The 16,825-nt window shown below is 35.3% G+C and overlaps 1 protein-coding gene across 2 annotated transcripts in view; it reads left to right on the top strand.

Moving 5' to 3' along the window:
* Window positions 1-16,407, top strand: part of SNX29 (sorting nexin 29) — a 138,790-nt gene extending 122,383 nt beyond the window's left edge. Inside the window, exons 21-22 of one of the 2 annotated variants that reach the window (XR_013939797.1) lie at window positions 11,156-14,115; window positions 14,671-16,407. Coding sequence is in view for 1 of the 2 variants with exons in the window: in XM_080557310.1 (XP_080413436.1) it covers window positions 11,156-11,285 (130 nt within the window). In the remaining variant the exon portion in view is untranslated. Of the gene's footprint in view, window positions 1-11,155 lie in introns of both variants that reach the window. The other variant, XM_080557310.1, reaches the window with a different exon arrangement.
* Window positions 16,408-16,825: the final 418 nt, after the last annotated feature.

Raw genomic sequence — 16,825 nt, 5'->3', positions numbered from 1 at the left:
GTCAAACATGAGTTTGTAATGTTTGCTACAGATCTCCTGAAATGTCATCGTCTCAGTTCAATTGTGCTTGAAGAATCTGTTGGAGGGTGGTTGGCCAGGGGGAGAATAAGTATTGAAAATACACAATTCCTTAAATCAGAAAGCTTATGTGCAAATATACCCGCATATGTAAATTTTACATCATTACTAGAATGGCAGATTTAAAAAAATAATAATATAGTAATGAAACAACATGACTTAAAATTTTCCTCCTACGGTAATTGTTAAATTTCAAGTGTTGCAAGAAAACAAAGAATTCTGTAATGGGTATTTCATTGGGAATTTTACCAAAGATTAAGTTTAATTATTGTTCCAAAATAGAAATTTTGAAGACTTTGAAGAGTTAGAAAGAGGAAAGTCTTTCTAAAAGGCTTTTCAGAAGTCAAGCTGACAGGTGGGTATATAAGCTTTATTCCTTTCTCTTAACGTAGGAAACTGTAAGGAATACTTGAGAAAATGTGGTTTAGAAAAATTAGTTTATACCTCTTAAACTGCAGTCTTCCAGAACTTATTCATACTCCTTTCTGTACAATGCTGACAGTAATGGGTAAATGGATGCATCCATTCAAATAAATGAGGCAAATAATCTTCATGAGGGAGGTGTCTTTGTACTCGTGCGTGTACTTGGCTTTAATCCAGACCATAACAAGTTTGTTTATGCCTAACTGCACGGTTTTTCGAAAGGAGGTGGGTTATTTCTTTTCCTCATTTGAACTCATATTGAAAAATATTTCAGCAGCCATCAGTCCCTTACGTGAAAACAGCATGAATTAGCTACAGGCCATCACTGAAATTCAAAACATCATACAGAAGCTTTGTCGTTCTTGGCTTTGTTAATCTGCCAGCTATAAACAGGGCCCACTGAATTCTGTTGTATTTCAGATGCTATTTTTATGATGTATTTTTAATAGATTTGGCACTTCTGTGGTGACAGCAGAATCCATGAAAAGTTAGTAGAATTGTAGAATAACTTCATGTAATTATAGGCACTCGTCCATTAGTAACAAAAATTAATGTTATGCATGCTTGTCTTTACTTCCCTGCCATATCACTTCACCTTATTAACGAACTAGTAAAGAAAATAGTTGTTGCTTGTTTTTTAGGATCTTTCTTGAGAATGCTTCAGAGGTCTCCAGATACGTTCTCTACAGGGACAAATTAGTCCAAATGCCACCGCAAAAATGCAAAATGATCTCAGATATTGAGGTCTGTGCAGAAATAATAGAGGTAACTTCATCGTGGAGTTCATCTGCAGCATGCAGAAATTGCACAGCTATTCTCTCTATGCTTGATCCACCAACTGTTTCGGTATGGCCCTAACCCAGGGACAACATGACAGGAGTACTGGGTCTAAGTATAACATCGGACTATTCTTGTCTATGATGATGTACTCAGGAGGTGCAGATTTCCAAGTCCTAATGCAGACCTGTTTTATAGTGAAACAGGTTTCTTCAGTTTACTCTTGCTAAAATAACCCTGTTTTAGTCAGAAGTTACAGGAAGAATTTGTACTGGGATCGCTGATGTCACTGTCTCCAAGAGCAGACCAGAGTCACTTTTTATCTTATCTTCACATGTGAATTACACAATGCCCCAGATTGGTTTGATTGGGTTGATTATATCAACAGCATTATGAAGGTTTATTTTTAGATTAAGATTTTAAGTGTAATGCAATTGCACTTAAGAGTTTAGTGAAATGCCTGATATATGGGAAGGATAACCGCTAATATGTGGGTCTGCAGAGATTGCTGTTCCCTGTAGAAAATGTTAGAAATCTGTGCCTTGTAAACAGCTTGCATAAAATTGTTTAATTTTGCGACTGCAAAATGAGCCAAAAAGCCTGTTTCTTACTAATCCGTGTCTATTTTAACTCTGATATCTTGTTTCTGGGATTTTATTCTAAGCTGTAAGAACTCATAAATTAATTCTTTATAAGAGATTTAATTTATTAGACTTAATACAGTTTCTGGGCAAGTCATAAATATACTGAACAGCTCTGAATGTCTGACTCCTTTTAAAGTCTTTCAGTAGAAGACTTCTACAAAATAAGGAGATAAATCCCAAAGCACTAGCTATTGAGAACAGCTAGGTATGACCAAAGGGAAATTAAATGGGACTGGTTTGTATTGTCAGGCAGACTGAATAATTTATCTTGTTTTTACTGTTAGTGCTATAGCTGAGTCAAATGAATCTAAATCCTGGGGACTCCAATAAACCCCAGTGCCCAGCGTTTTCTAAGCACAAGGTAGCTGTATGTGTAAGAGGAAAAAATGCTTCAATATATAACCGTAGAGCTGTTGTTACTGCAGTCAAGTTGATGTATATCACCTGTGTTAGGGCTAAATGTGTCAGCGTAGGCCTTTGCTTTTCAGGCCCATACAGTAATCTTGCAAGGAGGAACCATAGGCATGTGCTGTGTATGGTATCTTTTAAGACTTTTCTCTCCTCCTGCTGCTTGCAAAGCTGGAGTGTCCCAACAAAGATAAACTTCTCCATCATCTCACTGCCTTCTGGTACTGTATCCATTCATGCGTAATATTGATTTTTACATACAATGCTTCATTGATCTATTTCTAAACCAGGGAAGGTGATACCTCAGGAGCTTTTTCAGTTGCTGTTTAGCTCAACATCTATTCAAAGCCATAAAACGTCCTCTGTCAAGGTTCGCTAGTCTTCCCAATGCCAAAATCTTAAAGTGGCTGAAAGCCACAAAGCTTAGAGAGACAAGGAGAGGAATAGCTTCCTGGGGAGTTCATAGGCAAAAGTGAAAGTGACTTTCTAGTGATCCCATAACTTCCTTATGGATCAAATCTAGATGGGCAGCAGCCATTTCTGCTGCTGCTTTATGTAGCTAAGAACAAGCTTCTTCACATAGCTGAGAAATGGAACACTGAGCAGCCCCCAGGCTGTTCCTGCCCAGTGGCTGTGCAGATGCACTCCAGCACTGGAGTTGCACTTAAACAGCTGCCAGCAACATGAGTCACAGCTGATGACCGTTGTCCTAAATTGCAGTTCATTTATTTCTATTTTAAACACCTTGGCAAAGTTGCACCTGCATTAGAGAGGGACCAAGATGATTTACTTTGTAAAGGTTCTGAATCTGATGATACCTGGAGAACTGCACTGGAACTTCAGGAGCTCATGGTCAGCAAGGTACTGTGTGTTTAACTCCTACTGGAGATGGCAGCAGATTTTGCTTCCTGTTAACCTCATCTGGAGTCATGGGTTTAAAAAATAAAATAAAATTGGGGGAGTGGGGGCTATGTTTATCATTGCCATTTTCTTTCTTTCTTACAGAGAAAATAATTGAAATCTGACTAAACAGAAAATCTGATTTGGTTGCTGATTACTGTGGTCTTCTGTATGCTGGCCTGCCTGCTGTCTGTTTAGTTTTTCTCTAATCCAACAAGAACGTTGCATCCCAAGTTGGCTCCCAGCGTTATTTACCAGGCAGCATCATACCTTCTTTGATTAGCTTCCTTTTCTGTGTTGGATGAAATATAAACGTTAGTCCTTGTCTTCATTACCAAGAACGAAGTCAGCATTTCCCTTGTTATTCTGTTGACAGTACTCAATTCTGTACTTTATTTACATATTTTCCTATCTTGATTACTTTTGTTTATTTGGAGAGTACATGTTTAATTTCAGTATGCCAAGTCTCAAATCCCTCTCTGTGATTGTTTCCAGCTGCAGGTGCTCTATTTCTATGTTCTATCCAACTCAATTTGAAATATTTTAGCTTAGGGAAACTAAAAATAATAGCCTAAAATTAAGAACAATCAAAAAGCTCCAAAAGATTGAGGTGAAGACATTCTATATTTTCAAGTTTTTAGGTCATGAATCACTATTAGTATCAAGCTTCTGGTTGGGCTGCAGGAACTTGCCCTTAGTATTCAAGAAAAAAAAAAAAGGCAAAAAAAAAAAAAAAAGCAACTGCTATAAAGCACTGTTCTTCACTTTTTGTTATTGCTAGCATATCTTCCAGAAACTTTACGATGTTTCAGGGACACGTCTAGATGTGCCATGAGAATGGTCATGTCAGCTCTCTTCTGCCTCATTGCCTATATTAATGTCATGGTGTAATCTTCATGAGAAATGAAAAATACTTGAGAAAAACAGCTGATACCTCTTAACTTGATGGAGCAATTAAAACTCAAGCACTTTCTTGGGAGATCAAAACACAATGTATTGATCACAACTTTTCTTTATAATTCCATTTGCTGTTACGGTAATTTTAAAAGAAGGGTTTTGTTTTTAAAAATAAAATAAACATGGCAATTTGTGCAGGTGCCTTTTTATGATGGGCAGTTTACTTGCAAAACTCTAAGCAAAGACAGCTAAGTTACGTTATTCCCATGGAGTAACTAAACTATCCTGAAAAGTGTAAGTGTTTCTGCTTGTGGGCAAATATTCTTGCCTGGCTGAATTTGGAGTCAAGAAGAGTCAAGGAACATGGAAGGCACAAAGCTTCTCTACAGGGAAATGTAGGTGGCAGGATTCCAGGATGGGAAACCAGTAACTGCTGCAGTGCTGCCAGCCCTCAGGTCTCACAGCATTGTCCCCCAAGAGGCTAGGTTACGTGGTGTTGCAGGTTAAAAGTCAGACATGGTGAAGTGCATCAGAAATAGGAACCAGGTTTTCACTGAAACTACTCTAAGTATATTAGTGAGCTCAGTAGCAATGATAAGCATTGACAGGTAGGAAGAAACTTTCCAAGTTTTCAGATTCTTCCTCTTTATGCTATTGGCACAATTAGGCAAATTAGAAGAGCTGGTGAATCTCTTTTTTTCACCACTTGGCATGAAAGATGGAAGTTTTTTTTTTTTTTTCTTTTTCTGTTCTGGGTGAATAAGAGGTGTGTAGGTTAGAGTGGTAAATATGTAATGCCTTTTACTGGCTTCGTATATGCTGGTGTCTGAGAACACACTTCCCGTAAGCTTTCTGTTGTTACTTCCAATGCCAAACATATCGATCATGGGCTGTTTAGAAGCTAATTTGGTAATTAAAGTTGTCTCCATGTCACTTTTCAATGCAAACAACTTGTGAATATGGAGGAGGAAGTGTCTGGCTAGTCTCCCTGTAAAGCACTGCTGTCTCAGCACACTGAAATTGCTACTCATCAAACGAATTTTACTCCGTTGATTTTCACGTACATGAGGCATTGTGAATCCTGATGCAAGTCTTCTGTTTTTAGTTACCTCAGTGTTTTTTAATAAAAATGTATCCTAGATCTTTCTCTGCTTTCCTTAAAGATAATTACAGTACTAACAGGAAAAAGCAAATCCAGATATTCACCAAACACAGTTCTTCTGAAAGCAAATCCTACCTTTTATATGAACAACCTTGGAACATGTTCTGCTTCTGAACTGTTTGTTTGTTCAATTACCCTTCACTGAGAAGTGGTAGATTGTAATGCTTACTCAAATTTGGCTAACCCCTACAGAGTCGAATGCTGTTTCCTAGGTGAAAATTGATGGAATAGCCAAACTTGCTGTCTTTAACTAATCATTGCAATACACAAAATAATTATATCAATATAAAAAAATAGTACATTATAGTGAAGTTCCTCTTATATGCATGTTCAGTGATTTGTGGCTTTCTAGTTAGTTGTGAAGGGATCATTTGCTTCAGAACTGTATTTACTCATCATTTTAGCTGGAGTACCACCGAAAATGGAAAATAACCACTCCCTAAAGTAATAGACTTTAGGTACTCGAATGTTAACTGGTGAAAGGTCATTATTGTAGGGTTCTGAGCATTTCCTGAATGAAAGAGTGTGCATGCCATCCAAAATCAGACATGGGTATTCCTCATTTTGTCGATTGTGACTAATGCATTCTAAACATTCATTGGACAGTTAGCATCTTGGTATGCCAACTTCAAAGTAGTCAGTGGAAGAAAAAAGGTCTGGTCATCAGAATTCTGTAAAGTGTCATGGTTTACAGAAAAAAAACAAGTATCAATGCAGATGATGTTTATGAAGAAAATCTTCGTGCTGATACGGAAACTCATTTGTAGCATGAGAACGTTCAATTTAGGATCATTTGGATCATAACAAATTAAGCATGATTATGAGTTGGAAATTATTTCACAGCAAGAAGAAATTGAATATACTATGAATGCTGTATTTTGTTGTAGAAGTGTGTATTTTGAAGTAGAAGGAGCTGCATGTTAATAAAGCAGTTGGATAGAATATTAGAATAAATGTTTTTCATTTCTTGGTCAATTCAGTTCTAGTCTTGAAGGGAATTGTTTTAATAATTTTACTAATTGCTTTAACGTGACAACTTTGCTCTAATAGAGTGTCTTCAGGAATTTCAATGCCAAATTGCACTATAGAGGGATTATCTTACCCATGTTGTTCTATTTCTTCTGTAAACAGTTGACTATTTAAACTTCCCAGCCTAGTCATTTGTATTAATAGATGAAGATCACTGCTTCTCATTAATAGTTGTATTTCCTTTCTGCAGAATTGGAAATGATGATAGGAATGTGGCTCCAATTATTTTTACACTTCAGCAACTGGAAACAAATATATTAGCCAGAGTAACAGGAGTTACTAAAGTATACAAAATGATTTGATGAAGTCAGAGTCTTAGTTAATAGTACCACTAAACAATCGTTAGAGATGATTGTAGCTGGCAGAAGAAGGTGCTGAAGTGTGTATTGGCAGATCAGAATTACTTACTGCTTTTTTAATAAGGACCTCATCATATAGTATAAGCCTTGTTTAATATTACCTTTTTGAGGAGGCCTGCTGTCTGAATCAAGTTAACCACATTAAGTATTGGGATTTTAACCGGCAATTTGATTATTATGATAAATGAAAATATGAATCACACAAGAAAACAAAAAAGTCATCAAATTTATCTGCCTGCTAATGTTTTTCTTCATGAGCTGTGTTTAATACAACTCAGGCAAAGCTAGGATCATGACCGTCTCCAGAGATGCATTTCCGTGTGAGATACGTGAACAACCTGATCCTGAGCTTTGCTACGCTCCCAGGATGTGCTTATTGCTTCTATATTCTATTTCAATTTCAGAGTGTTATGAAAGTATTTCCAATTTCAGGCATGTGACTTTATTTTTACTTCTCTCTCTAATTTTATCCTGAAGAGTAGAAAATGAGATGTAAAATAAATTTCTTTATGTAAATGTTCATGATGTCATTTAAAAGAATGCTGCAGTTCCAGGTGCATTTAAAGAAAAGCACACAAAGCATGCTTTACATTTTGATACATGGACAGCCAGTGAATGAAGGGTATGAAGAAACTAGAAGCTGATTAAAAAGACCAGTTATTTTAAGCTGTTTTCTAGAGATGTACCTCAGGCAGAACTTGACACCTAGACAAAATCAATGCATCTGAATTGGTATCCAAACAAACGCTGAGCAGATCAATCATGAATGCTTAGAAGCTAAACAGTGACCTGGTGGGAAGGAGGAATTGATTCTCAGCAGGATGCTTTTTTCTTCAGACTGGGACAAGGTGAGAATGCAGAGAACTCGAGCCTCTAGTGCTTGAGCATTCCACTGCTGAACAGGTTCATGCCTGGCAAGTGTCCAGATGCCTGCCAGACTCAGCCTGGAAAATTAAACCCTGTTAGGGCCTCAGTGGCTAGGAAGGCAATAGAATAAAAAGGAGAATATTATGTTAAAACTGAAGTGGTGTAGCTCAGATATCAGATGTAGACTTGAAGAGTAAGTGCTTATCACAGGGACTGGGGGTAGCTGTTCTGGAACAGTTATTCTAAAATAACTACACCCTGGTTTAGATTTACATATTTTAAATTTGTATTTTAATTTGAATAAAACTGTCAGCTATGGGTGAACCCTAAATCATGCCCCAAAATACTGACTGAAAGACTGCTTTCACTGAATGAGACAAATGAGAAAGTGGATTTGAAGACATTGCATGCAGGTATGCTTATTCCTTCCTCAGTCCAAAATGCAAATTGGTAAAAAATAAATTGAGAACAAGTATTCCGATTTCATCGTCACGTGCATTTGCCAGAATTGGTAGGATCACCTTAAGGTGCTCATACTTCTGCCCAAGAGTTCATAGAATATCTGACCTGCCGAACTGTCCAGCAGTTTGAAAAAGTGTCTCATTTAATGCCAGAGACTCTAGAAGTATCATTTGACCTCAAGGCCAGAACTAGAATTGTTAAATCAGGTAACGACAGACGGAAGAGGTGGAAGAATAATCTTCCCCTCCTACTTTATTACCATTGGTTTTGAGGGGGGGTTGTTCATTCTTTTCCCAAGTTTAGTTGTTATGCTTTCTGGGTGTTCTTAGAAAGTTTGTGTTTTAATTGCAGAGCAAAAAGCTAGAGCTGAAATAAGGAAGTTAGATGGCAAATTCTTGCATCAGTTTTTGAAGTAGGGAGGAAGGAAAGGGGCTTAAGAAACATACTTACTAATGTATGACTTTTCTCTCTCTCCACTTTTTTTTTTTTTTTTAATACTCTAAACCTTTTGTCATCATACAACCTCCATTTCCATGCAAATGGATCAGGCCAACAACAGCTGAAATTCAGTTTCAGCTCCTGTTTGTCTTTTTGTGCTGGATGCATGAAGATCTAATTCCTTGGTTATAAACTGCTTTCTGTAAATCTGTGTAACATAGCGATTTGTCTTAGAGTTTGGATTGTAATGATAAAAATTAGCTTAGACATTTAAGACAAATTAGCTCTAATTTGGTTATTAGATAAATCTAGTTTAGGAGTAGTATCATTTAAATTAGCAGAATTACTTGTGATTTTTATTTATTTATTTACATAAATAAATACAGTGTTCATGCAGCCATCCTAAAATGATCTTATTACCTCAGCCATTCTTATGAAGACAGATGGATATTAGTTCATATCTCTTCCTTTTAGGAGAATTCATTTTGCATCTCTTGCACTTCTTTCTTTTAATGGTATTTTTCTTCCACAAGGGAAAAGTGACTTCAGCGTTGGGCTGACCCTAATGTCATTTTGTGGATGTGCCAGCAGGAGGAGCTTAAGTATTAAAATGTACTTTCAAAAAAGCAATCACCAAATTATAGTAATTGCACACAACACAGTGCTTTCTTTTGCAATGTAAACTACCATATATCCACAAAGTAGCTGTCTGTCAGCCTGACAGAACTAAAGCACTATCAGCAGTGTCCATCCTGCTGGCAAATTAACCTAATTTATTTTAAGAAAAGTCCAACAAGAAAAAAGAAATATTTTAATTTCATTGTATATTTGATATTTAGAAGCTTTTATATTTACATGTTCTGAAAGATACATATTTAATACGGAATCACAGCCCTCTGAAACCACTACCCCATGCTGTTTTATAAACACTAGAGAATAAATAGAAAACATGAGAGAATAAATAGTATAAAAATAATGAGTAATGATATTCACGTTACTGAAAGCAATCCATGATAATGAGCATAGCTGAAATTGGATTCACATGATCGAAATTTTCTACAGCATCTGAGATAGCAATGTTGAGTTTCAAAATAACATATCATAGGACTGGGTTTGGAAGTCCAGTTATCTTTGGCAACCAAGAATTAATAACATACGGTAAATTAATTGCAGAGCTTGGATTTTATTGACAAGAAAAATATAGAATTCAAGACCTAGGTTATTATTCTTGTTATTAAAGAAGATGAGGCTGTATCCCACAGGTGTTTTATGCAGTTTTTTCATGTAAAGGAATTCCTAGTTACCTAGGAAGACTCAATATTATGTGTGTGGTGAATCTTAATTCAGAAACATCTAACTTATTATTTTAACTGTTACTTTAGACTGTTCTGTGAGGAAAGCTAGACAAGTAAAATACGCTGTCATTAAAACTACTCATTGTTTTCTGTTAATGGTTAATGTCTGAATTGGACACATTTTTCTCTGTACTGCTTTACTATTATTTAGTAAATAGCAACAAATGTGGGCATTTTAGTTTCAAAGCTAATGGCTACCAGTGATAAAGTTACCCTGTCTTTCAGAAGTACTCTGCTTCCTGCAAGTGAATTTTACACTCAGTCCCAGGACTTGTTAAAGGCCTTTGCTTTGCTAAGATCTCTAAGGTGTTTGAAGTGCTTGAGTGGAGCCTGCATGTGCCTACAGCTTTTTTAGGGCTGTCTGAGCTGGGAGGAAGGTCACTGCAGGAAAAAGGGAACTACACAGGGTAAATTCAGTGATTTAAAATATATACACATATATGTATATATATGTGTGTGTGTGTATATATACATATATATCATATATGTGTATTTATTTAATACGGCAAGAACTCAAGAACTGCAGAAGAGTGATTCTTCCACTATTGACTTGTTATTAACTCACTTTGAAGATAGGTATTACAGTTTTTTTTAATTATAAAAGTACATTTGACTTTGTATGCAGTGTAATTTTATTGCCTAGCTGAGTTGCAAAATGCAAAATTTAGTTTTATTTATTGATCTGTATGTAAGAAGCATAATTAAAAACCATGTGGAGTCCTCTAAGAGAATGGCAAAAGTACAATGCTATCCCTTTATACTGTAGTTTTCCGAGGAGTCTATAGCCTCTGAATATCACCTAGGTAAGCTGGAATTTTCTGTTACTGCTTGTTGTTGAACTTAATGTATTTCTTCTCAGAGTCTTTTCAAAAAGGCTCATTCATCTAAGACTATAGTCTATTGTGGGTCAGAAGAGACTGAAGAATTCCCAACAGGGATGTATTGCTAATACGCTTCATCACGTAATGATACATCCATCCATAATTAGAGGATTGTTAAGTAGAGCATCATGCAAGCTCTTGTCTATTTTGCTTGTACTTTTATCACTTCAAAATGCTTATACCACCATTTCTGAACTGCAACCCATAGAGATATGCTTTTATCCTGTAATTTGCAGTCTTCCATAAAGTATTGAAAGTTCTACTAGTTCTCATTTCTGAAAGAGCCCATTTGTAATTCACACTTGAGATACCAGTAGAAAGAATGCAATTCTGTGTAGTTGAAGATGTGTGCTGTACTTTGCAGTCATGTGCCAGGCTCTCATAACATCTGCTTTTTTCATGTTGAGAATAACGACATAATAATTTGCATATAACATAAACTAGTTACTTCTGTCTTTGTTTCTTTTCTTCCTAGTGACATTCCACCTTCTGGAGAACCAGTAAGCAAAATCAGCCGCTCGAGAGTGACTACCCGCTTCCCTAAACTGTCTCGCAGCCATCAAAGAGAACCCCGAAGCCTGGAACCACAGAGTGGTGATCTTTGACCCTTTTTTGTAATTGTGAATGCTGGAACCATGTACTTTAAGTTGTTCTGTGATTCCTTCCTAGCTTATATTTATAATTTAAGCTCCTGAAGAGACTACAGCTGCATCAACTTAAATCCTGAAAAGAGACATTCATAACTAAGGGTCATATCCTGATTAAATACTTTGGAAGGCAGTAATCACTTTCTCAAAAAGAAATCGAGAGCTCTTCACTGGGGCTCAGCAAACAGATAGGCATTTTATTTGTTTTCTGAAGCTGCATTGCACATATTCTCCTTTGTTCTTCTGAAGTTATGTTCTTCTGAATTCCTTCTTTGTATTGTGTTGTCTCACTTTCTACATGTACATTTTTCTGGTCCAGACATGGGTATCATGTCACTACAATTTATTTTCATTAAAGAACAGTTATGGTTATTACTACTTAATATGTCAGAAAGATGTGCTTAAAAGAACCTCACTAATTTATTACCTTTTGTAAATAGAAATACTTTTTTTTAATTATTATTGTAAACCTCTGATATACACAAAGGTTTTTAAAAAGAAACTTGACAAAGTAGGTGACAAGGGAAAAACAGTACAGGTGTAAAAATAGCTTTTCTATGTTTCTAGTTAGGTGTTCTCAATAGCTTTCATTTGTGGGAAGTAATTCTTTAAAATCAGAGAATGTAATCATTTTTAGTGAAATTTCAGTCTTGCTATAAGGCTGGGTGCAATATTATTAATTTCTACAAACCACCACAAGTATATACAAAATCAGCATGATACAAAAGTGTTTTCAAGTCTTGGGTTATATTTTGTTATTAATTTGTCACTGATGCTGCAGAACAGTCCTTCATCATTAACTGGGCAGTTTGGAATTCTTACTCTTTTTTTTAAAATCCTTCACATAGTGATAATTAAGAATTGCCTGTAATGAAAGTGCCTGTTACCCATCACCTGTTACTCGCTGAACAGTAATCTGTGATGGTACTGCTGCAAGAGTGACTGAAAAAAAAATGGCAAGAATTATTACAAGTGATGGAAGTCCTGACATGGATTAACTGGAATCCAGTTCAGCATCCATTAGCTGTACTGCCATAGGCAGTTAATTATGTGTTAGCTATCTTCCTTTCTTCATTATGTTTAAGCAATGCACATCGAAATTTTCTATCAATTGTATTCTGGTTTTCAGTTGTGTAAGAACATCTTTCTTCTCAGAAGTTTTTCTTTTGGATAGCGTTAACTTAAGTTGGTGTATCTTGTCATTTTATTATCTGTTAATTTTATTAAATTCTTCCATCAGTAGATCATGAAATCTAATGTTACCCTCCAAGAGAAAAAAAAAGCCACCCCAACAACAACTGATGATTAATAACAGACTCTTTACATCAGTGCTCTATCAAAGTTCTGGCAAACTGGAACTTCTGCTTTTCAGACCTGTGACCATTGTGTATTCTTTAGTCAAGCATGGTCCAGTCGTTTTGTGACACTTCTCGAGTAGGGATTCATTACGTACAGCGAGTAGTGTCTGTGGGCTGGTACAAAATTCAGAATCCAAAAGGGCAGCTTGGGAGCTAGCCAATTTCTTTTTTTATTACAAGATGAATAATTATTGGTGTCTTGTGTGAACTAAAACAAGGCATTTATTGAAGAAGGAAGGAAAGTGACTATCTTGTCAGTTAACACCTCTCCAAACTCTTCAGTCTGGTACACTGCTGACATGTTAAAGTTTGCCTTCGTTGGAAGGAAAAGTAGCTGTAATGATGGTCCCAATTTGAAACAATTTTAAATTAACTTTTCAGAAAATAGAGCCTTGTTTAGTAGAATTATGACACACCTCTATTAACACCGAATTGCAAGTAAATCTGAAAGAAATCGTAGTGTGGTATGTTTTGTGATTTATCTGTCATGTGAGGCTTTTCAGGAAATATCACAAATTAAAGGATTCCTTATTCAGAAAGTTGCAAATGGTAAGAATTCTCATTTAGCATAGCCTAAATTAAATTTTCTTTTTTAGTTGCTTAGAAGAAATTTTTCTTGTCTCTACATTTGGCTCGCAAAATTATTTCATTCCTCATTATCTTGTTTCTTGTATTTTTTTAATGTATGTATGTAGATCACACGAAAATAGTAAACTTGCTTACTGTGTACAAATTGTTCTTTATTAACTTCACCTGAATTGTGTATCAGCTCCTAAGATTACAGTCTGCAGTGTTTGCTTTGTGATACAAGATAGGGTAGTGGGTGCATTACTAATCCATTTAAATACTCATCTGTGGTTTCTCTAAAATCTCAGAAGCTAATTAAATTAAGCCTTTCTTTACAAGTCAGCTTTCCCTATTCACCTGGTTACTTCTGAAGTAAGGTGCTTGTATGACTGCAGGGAGATAGGTGTTGATATGAATGCCCACATTTTTATCACCTCAGGACATTCTAAAATGCCCTGTCTTTCTGAGAATTGTAATTTTCTGTCACAAGTTCCATTTTTTCATTTATTTATCAAAATCAGGGAAGTCTGACGAAGGATGACCAGCTGTTATTAAGAATCCTAGCATAGATATATTGCTTTTATGAAATACCTGTAACTGTAGGAATGATTCTACCAATTTGAGTGATCATACCACTTCCTCCTGTGTCACCTAATGTCATGCATGTAATTACCATTTTCGTACGTCTCATTTCTTTTTCTACTAGCTGAGAGCTCTTAAATCCTTATATCCGCTCTATGGCTTATGCACAGCGAGCTGATGGGTGCAGCCAGTTCTTGCTTTGAACATCTCCGTAATCACAGAATAGAGGACTCAGGCCAATCTGATCCCTGTTACTCCTGCAAGCCTTGGACTACAGCATGGTATGAGGCAGTGTGGAGAAACTTGCAGTATCATTTCCATTTCGATTCTGTTTTATCTTTAGACATACTTGGGTTCTAGGGCTGGTCATCTGGATCCTTTAATGACTATTCAAAATAAATTGTGAAAACAAATGGCATTACTTTTTAATTTTAATGCTCTTCTCTTATCACATGCAAAATGAACAATTTCCTAAGAAATACAGGGCAGGCAAGACTTGCATCTTTTGCAGATGTGATTGTCTGTCAGTATTATTATTAATTAAATAAATTTTAACTGTGTTTTTTTGAGAACCTCACTTATTTAGAGATTTTGTCATTTGTTACAGAGAATGCATTGTATTGGCTTTGCTTTTGCATTAAATCAAGTTTCTCAGTAATTATAATAAATTTCCAAGGTTTATATGAGGCAGGATATTGGCATATTTATAAAGGCTTAAATTGATATGTCCATTAAATCACATTTTAGGAGGATTAGTAGTTTCAAAGACAGTTTTTTTTTATGGTATGTATTGTTGATGTGATAGTTGTAATCAAATTCTATATACTATCTTACAGAACCTACCACAAGTCATAAACCTTCGTGACTGGATTAATGCAAGTATTTAGAGAAAGGACATAATGGTATTAAAGATAATTGGTTCAAAATTGTGACCCATTGCTAAGGTACATTTTTTTGTATTACAAAATGTTTTGTTGTATAGAGCGGTATCTGCATGGTAGCTGTCAAATTAATTAATAAGAACCTACTAATAAATGGGGTTGACTGACTCGGAGCAGCAAGCTAATAATAAATGAGACTCAGTAAGACCCACGTGAACTACTGATACTGTCTGTCAGGACATATTAAATGATTTAAAAAATTATATTTTGTTAACAGAATCAGTTATTAGTGCTTTCAGACATGGTTGTTCTCTTTGCTTCAAAACAGGCAGGAATCATAGTTCTGCTACAAATTTCTTGCCATTTCAAAGGTTCATCCTACCCCCCTCCACACTTGTGGAGAATTACAAGAATATCTTGTAATTACAAGAATATCTTGTAATTCTGAGGACAAATAATCTATACCTGTGGATAGAAATAGAGTTACCTGCTTATAATTCCCAAGAGAAACCTGTGGAACAGCTGTTTAAAAGAAAGAGGAAGTCTTTTTTTTCTTACAAACACATTTTTCTCCTTGTAAACAATAATACTTCTGTATTGGAGCTTATGTCACTTCTAGAAAAGTGGTTAAACAACTCAAGAAAGTAAAGAATTTTTCTCCTTCAATTTCTGTAGGTAAGGATATTTCAGTCAACACCTTGTATCACTACATGGAATATTAATTTGATGAATATGTAGCCATTTCAGTAGTTTCTTAGCATTACGTATTGAAAGAATCACTTTGATGTATGAAATTATATATATGAAATATAGAAATATCAGTTAACCTGCTTTATGTTTCACATACTGAATGGAAGATGAAAACTTCCTCTACACAGTGGTCTGATACTGTACATTTCATTTATTTCCTACTCTGCACTAACTGTACTTTTATTTATTCTGTTCAATTATAGATAACATAGATGATCAGAGCATACTTCTAATTAATGATAGTAGCTTACTTTTTGGTTAATAATAGCATAGAAAACACCACTGAAATGTTTAGAGAGGAATGAATTCTCATATTTACAAATTGCTGCAAATATCAGGACTTTAAAAATACCGTTTTTTTTTCCATCTAAACAAATGTATTGCAATTCCATGTAGGAGGAATCAGTTTGCTTAACAAGGCTTCAGAACTGCTGTCTGTGTCATGACAGAAGTTAGACTGTGGTAGTTGGTTTCTTGAGAAAAGTGTTAACTATTTAGGACACTAAAAATTACAGAAATGCAAATTTGGTTGAATATCTAATTCTGAAAAGCTGCATTTTCTTTCTTCCTGAACACTGAGATAACAATTAAGTTTCTTGTATGTGGGACCAAACCTGCTGGCAAGTAAAGAAGCTGGATTTCCCTTTTGATTTGGGGAATTTTTTCTTTTGTTCCTTTTAAACTGTAAGAAAGATTGTATTAATTCTAAAACATATATATGTACAGTATTCACCTAAGTATTAATAAATGGTTTGTAATATTATTTTAACTTGTTATGCTAATGTTTACATTATAGGATTTTTAAGCAAATGTGTATATATAATTTTCTAAATACTTTCTTGTATTTTTTTTTTTAAATATCCTGTGGTAATTTTGTTGTAATCTGGTTGAAATATGCTACTTTACAAGGGCAAAAATAAAAATTAACATCTTTTCACATTTGAAGTAGAGTATGTTTACACCTTATTTGGTCTTTTCAGCTGTCTCATAAATGATTCTGTGATTTGTTCATTTTTTCAATGAGTTTCTAGAACGATGTACATAGGTGTCAGACTTTTAATTCGTTAAATAGTCTTATGTCGTCTTACAAGAAATCGTATTTATTGACAGAAATCTGGAATGTTTCAGTTTATAATCACATATTATATAGAATACTCGGTAAAACAGAAAGGAAAACAATGTCAAGTTTTTTTTCTCGAATGTTTTCTTTTTTATTGAGATATGATGTATTTGGCTATTCAGACTGACACTTTCGTATCTAGTTCATGACTGGATGGTTCCGTATCACGTGAAAATGAGCTGCTGGATTTCGTTGCTTCACTGAAGAGGAAAGTTTTAAATTGAAGCCCTGGTATACATT

This window comes from Anser brachyrhynchus (genome assembly GCF_964034855.1).
Source record: "Anser brachyrhynchus genome assembly, chromosome: 15".
In the NCBI taxonomy this organism is placed as follows: domain Eukaryota; kingdom Metazoa; phylum Chordata; class Aves; order Anseriformes; family Anatidae; genus Anser; species Anser brachyrhynchus.
The sequence above is the reverse complement of the archived record's forward strand: the minus strand, read 5'-3'. Positions and strand labels throughout refer to the sequence as shown.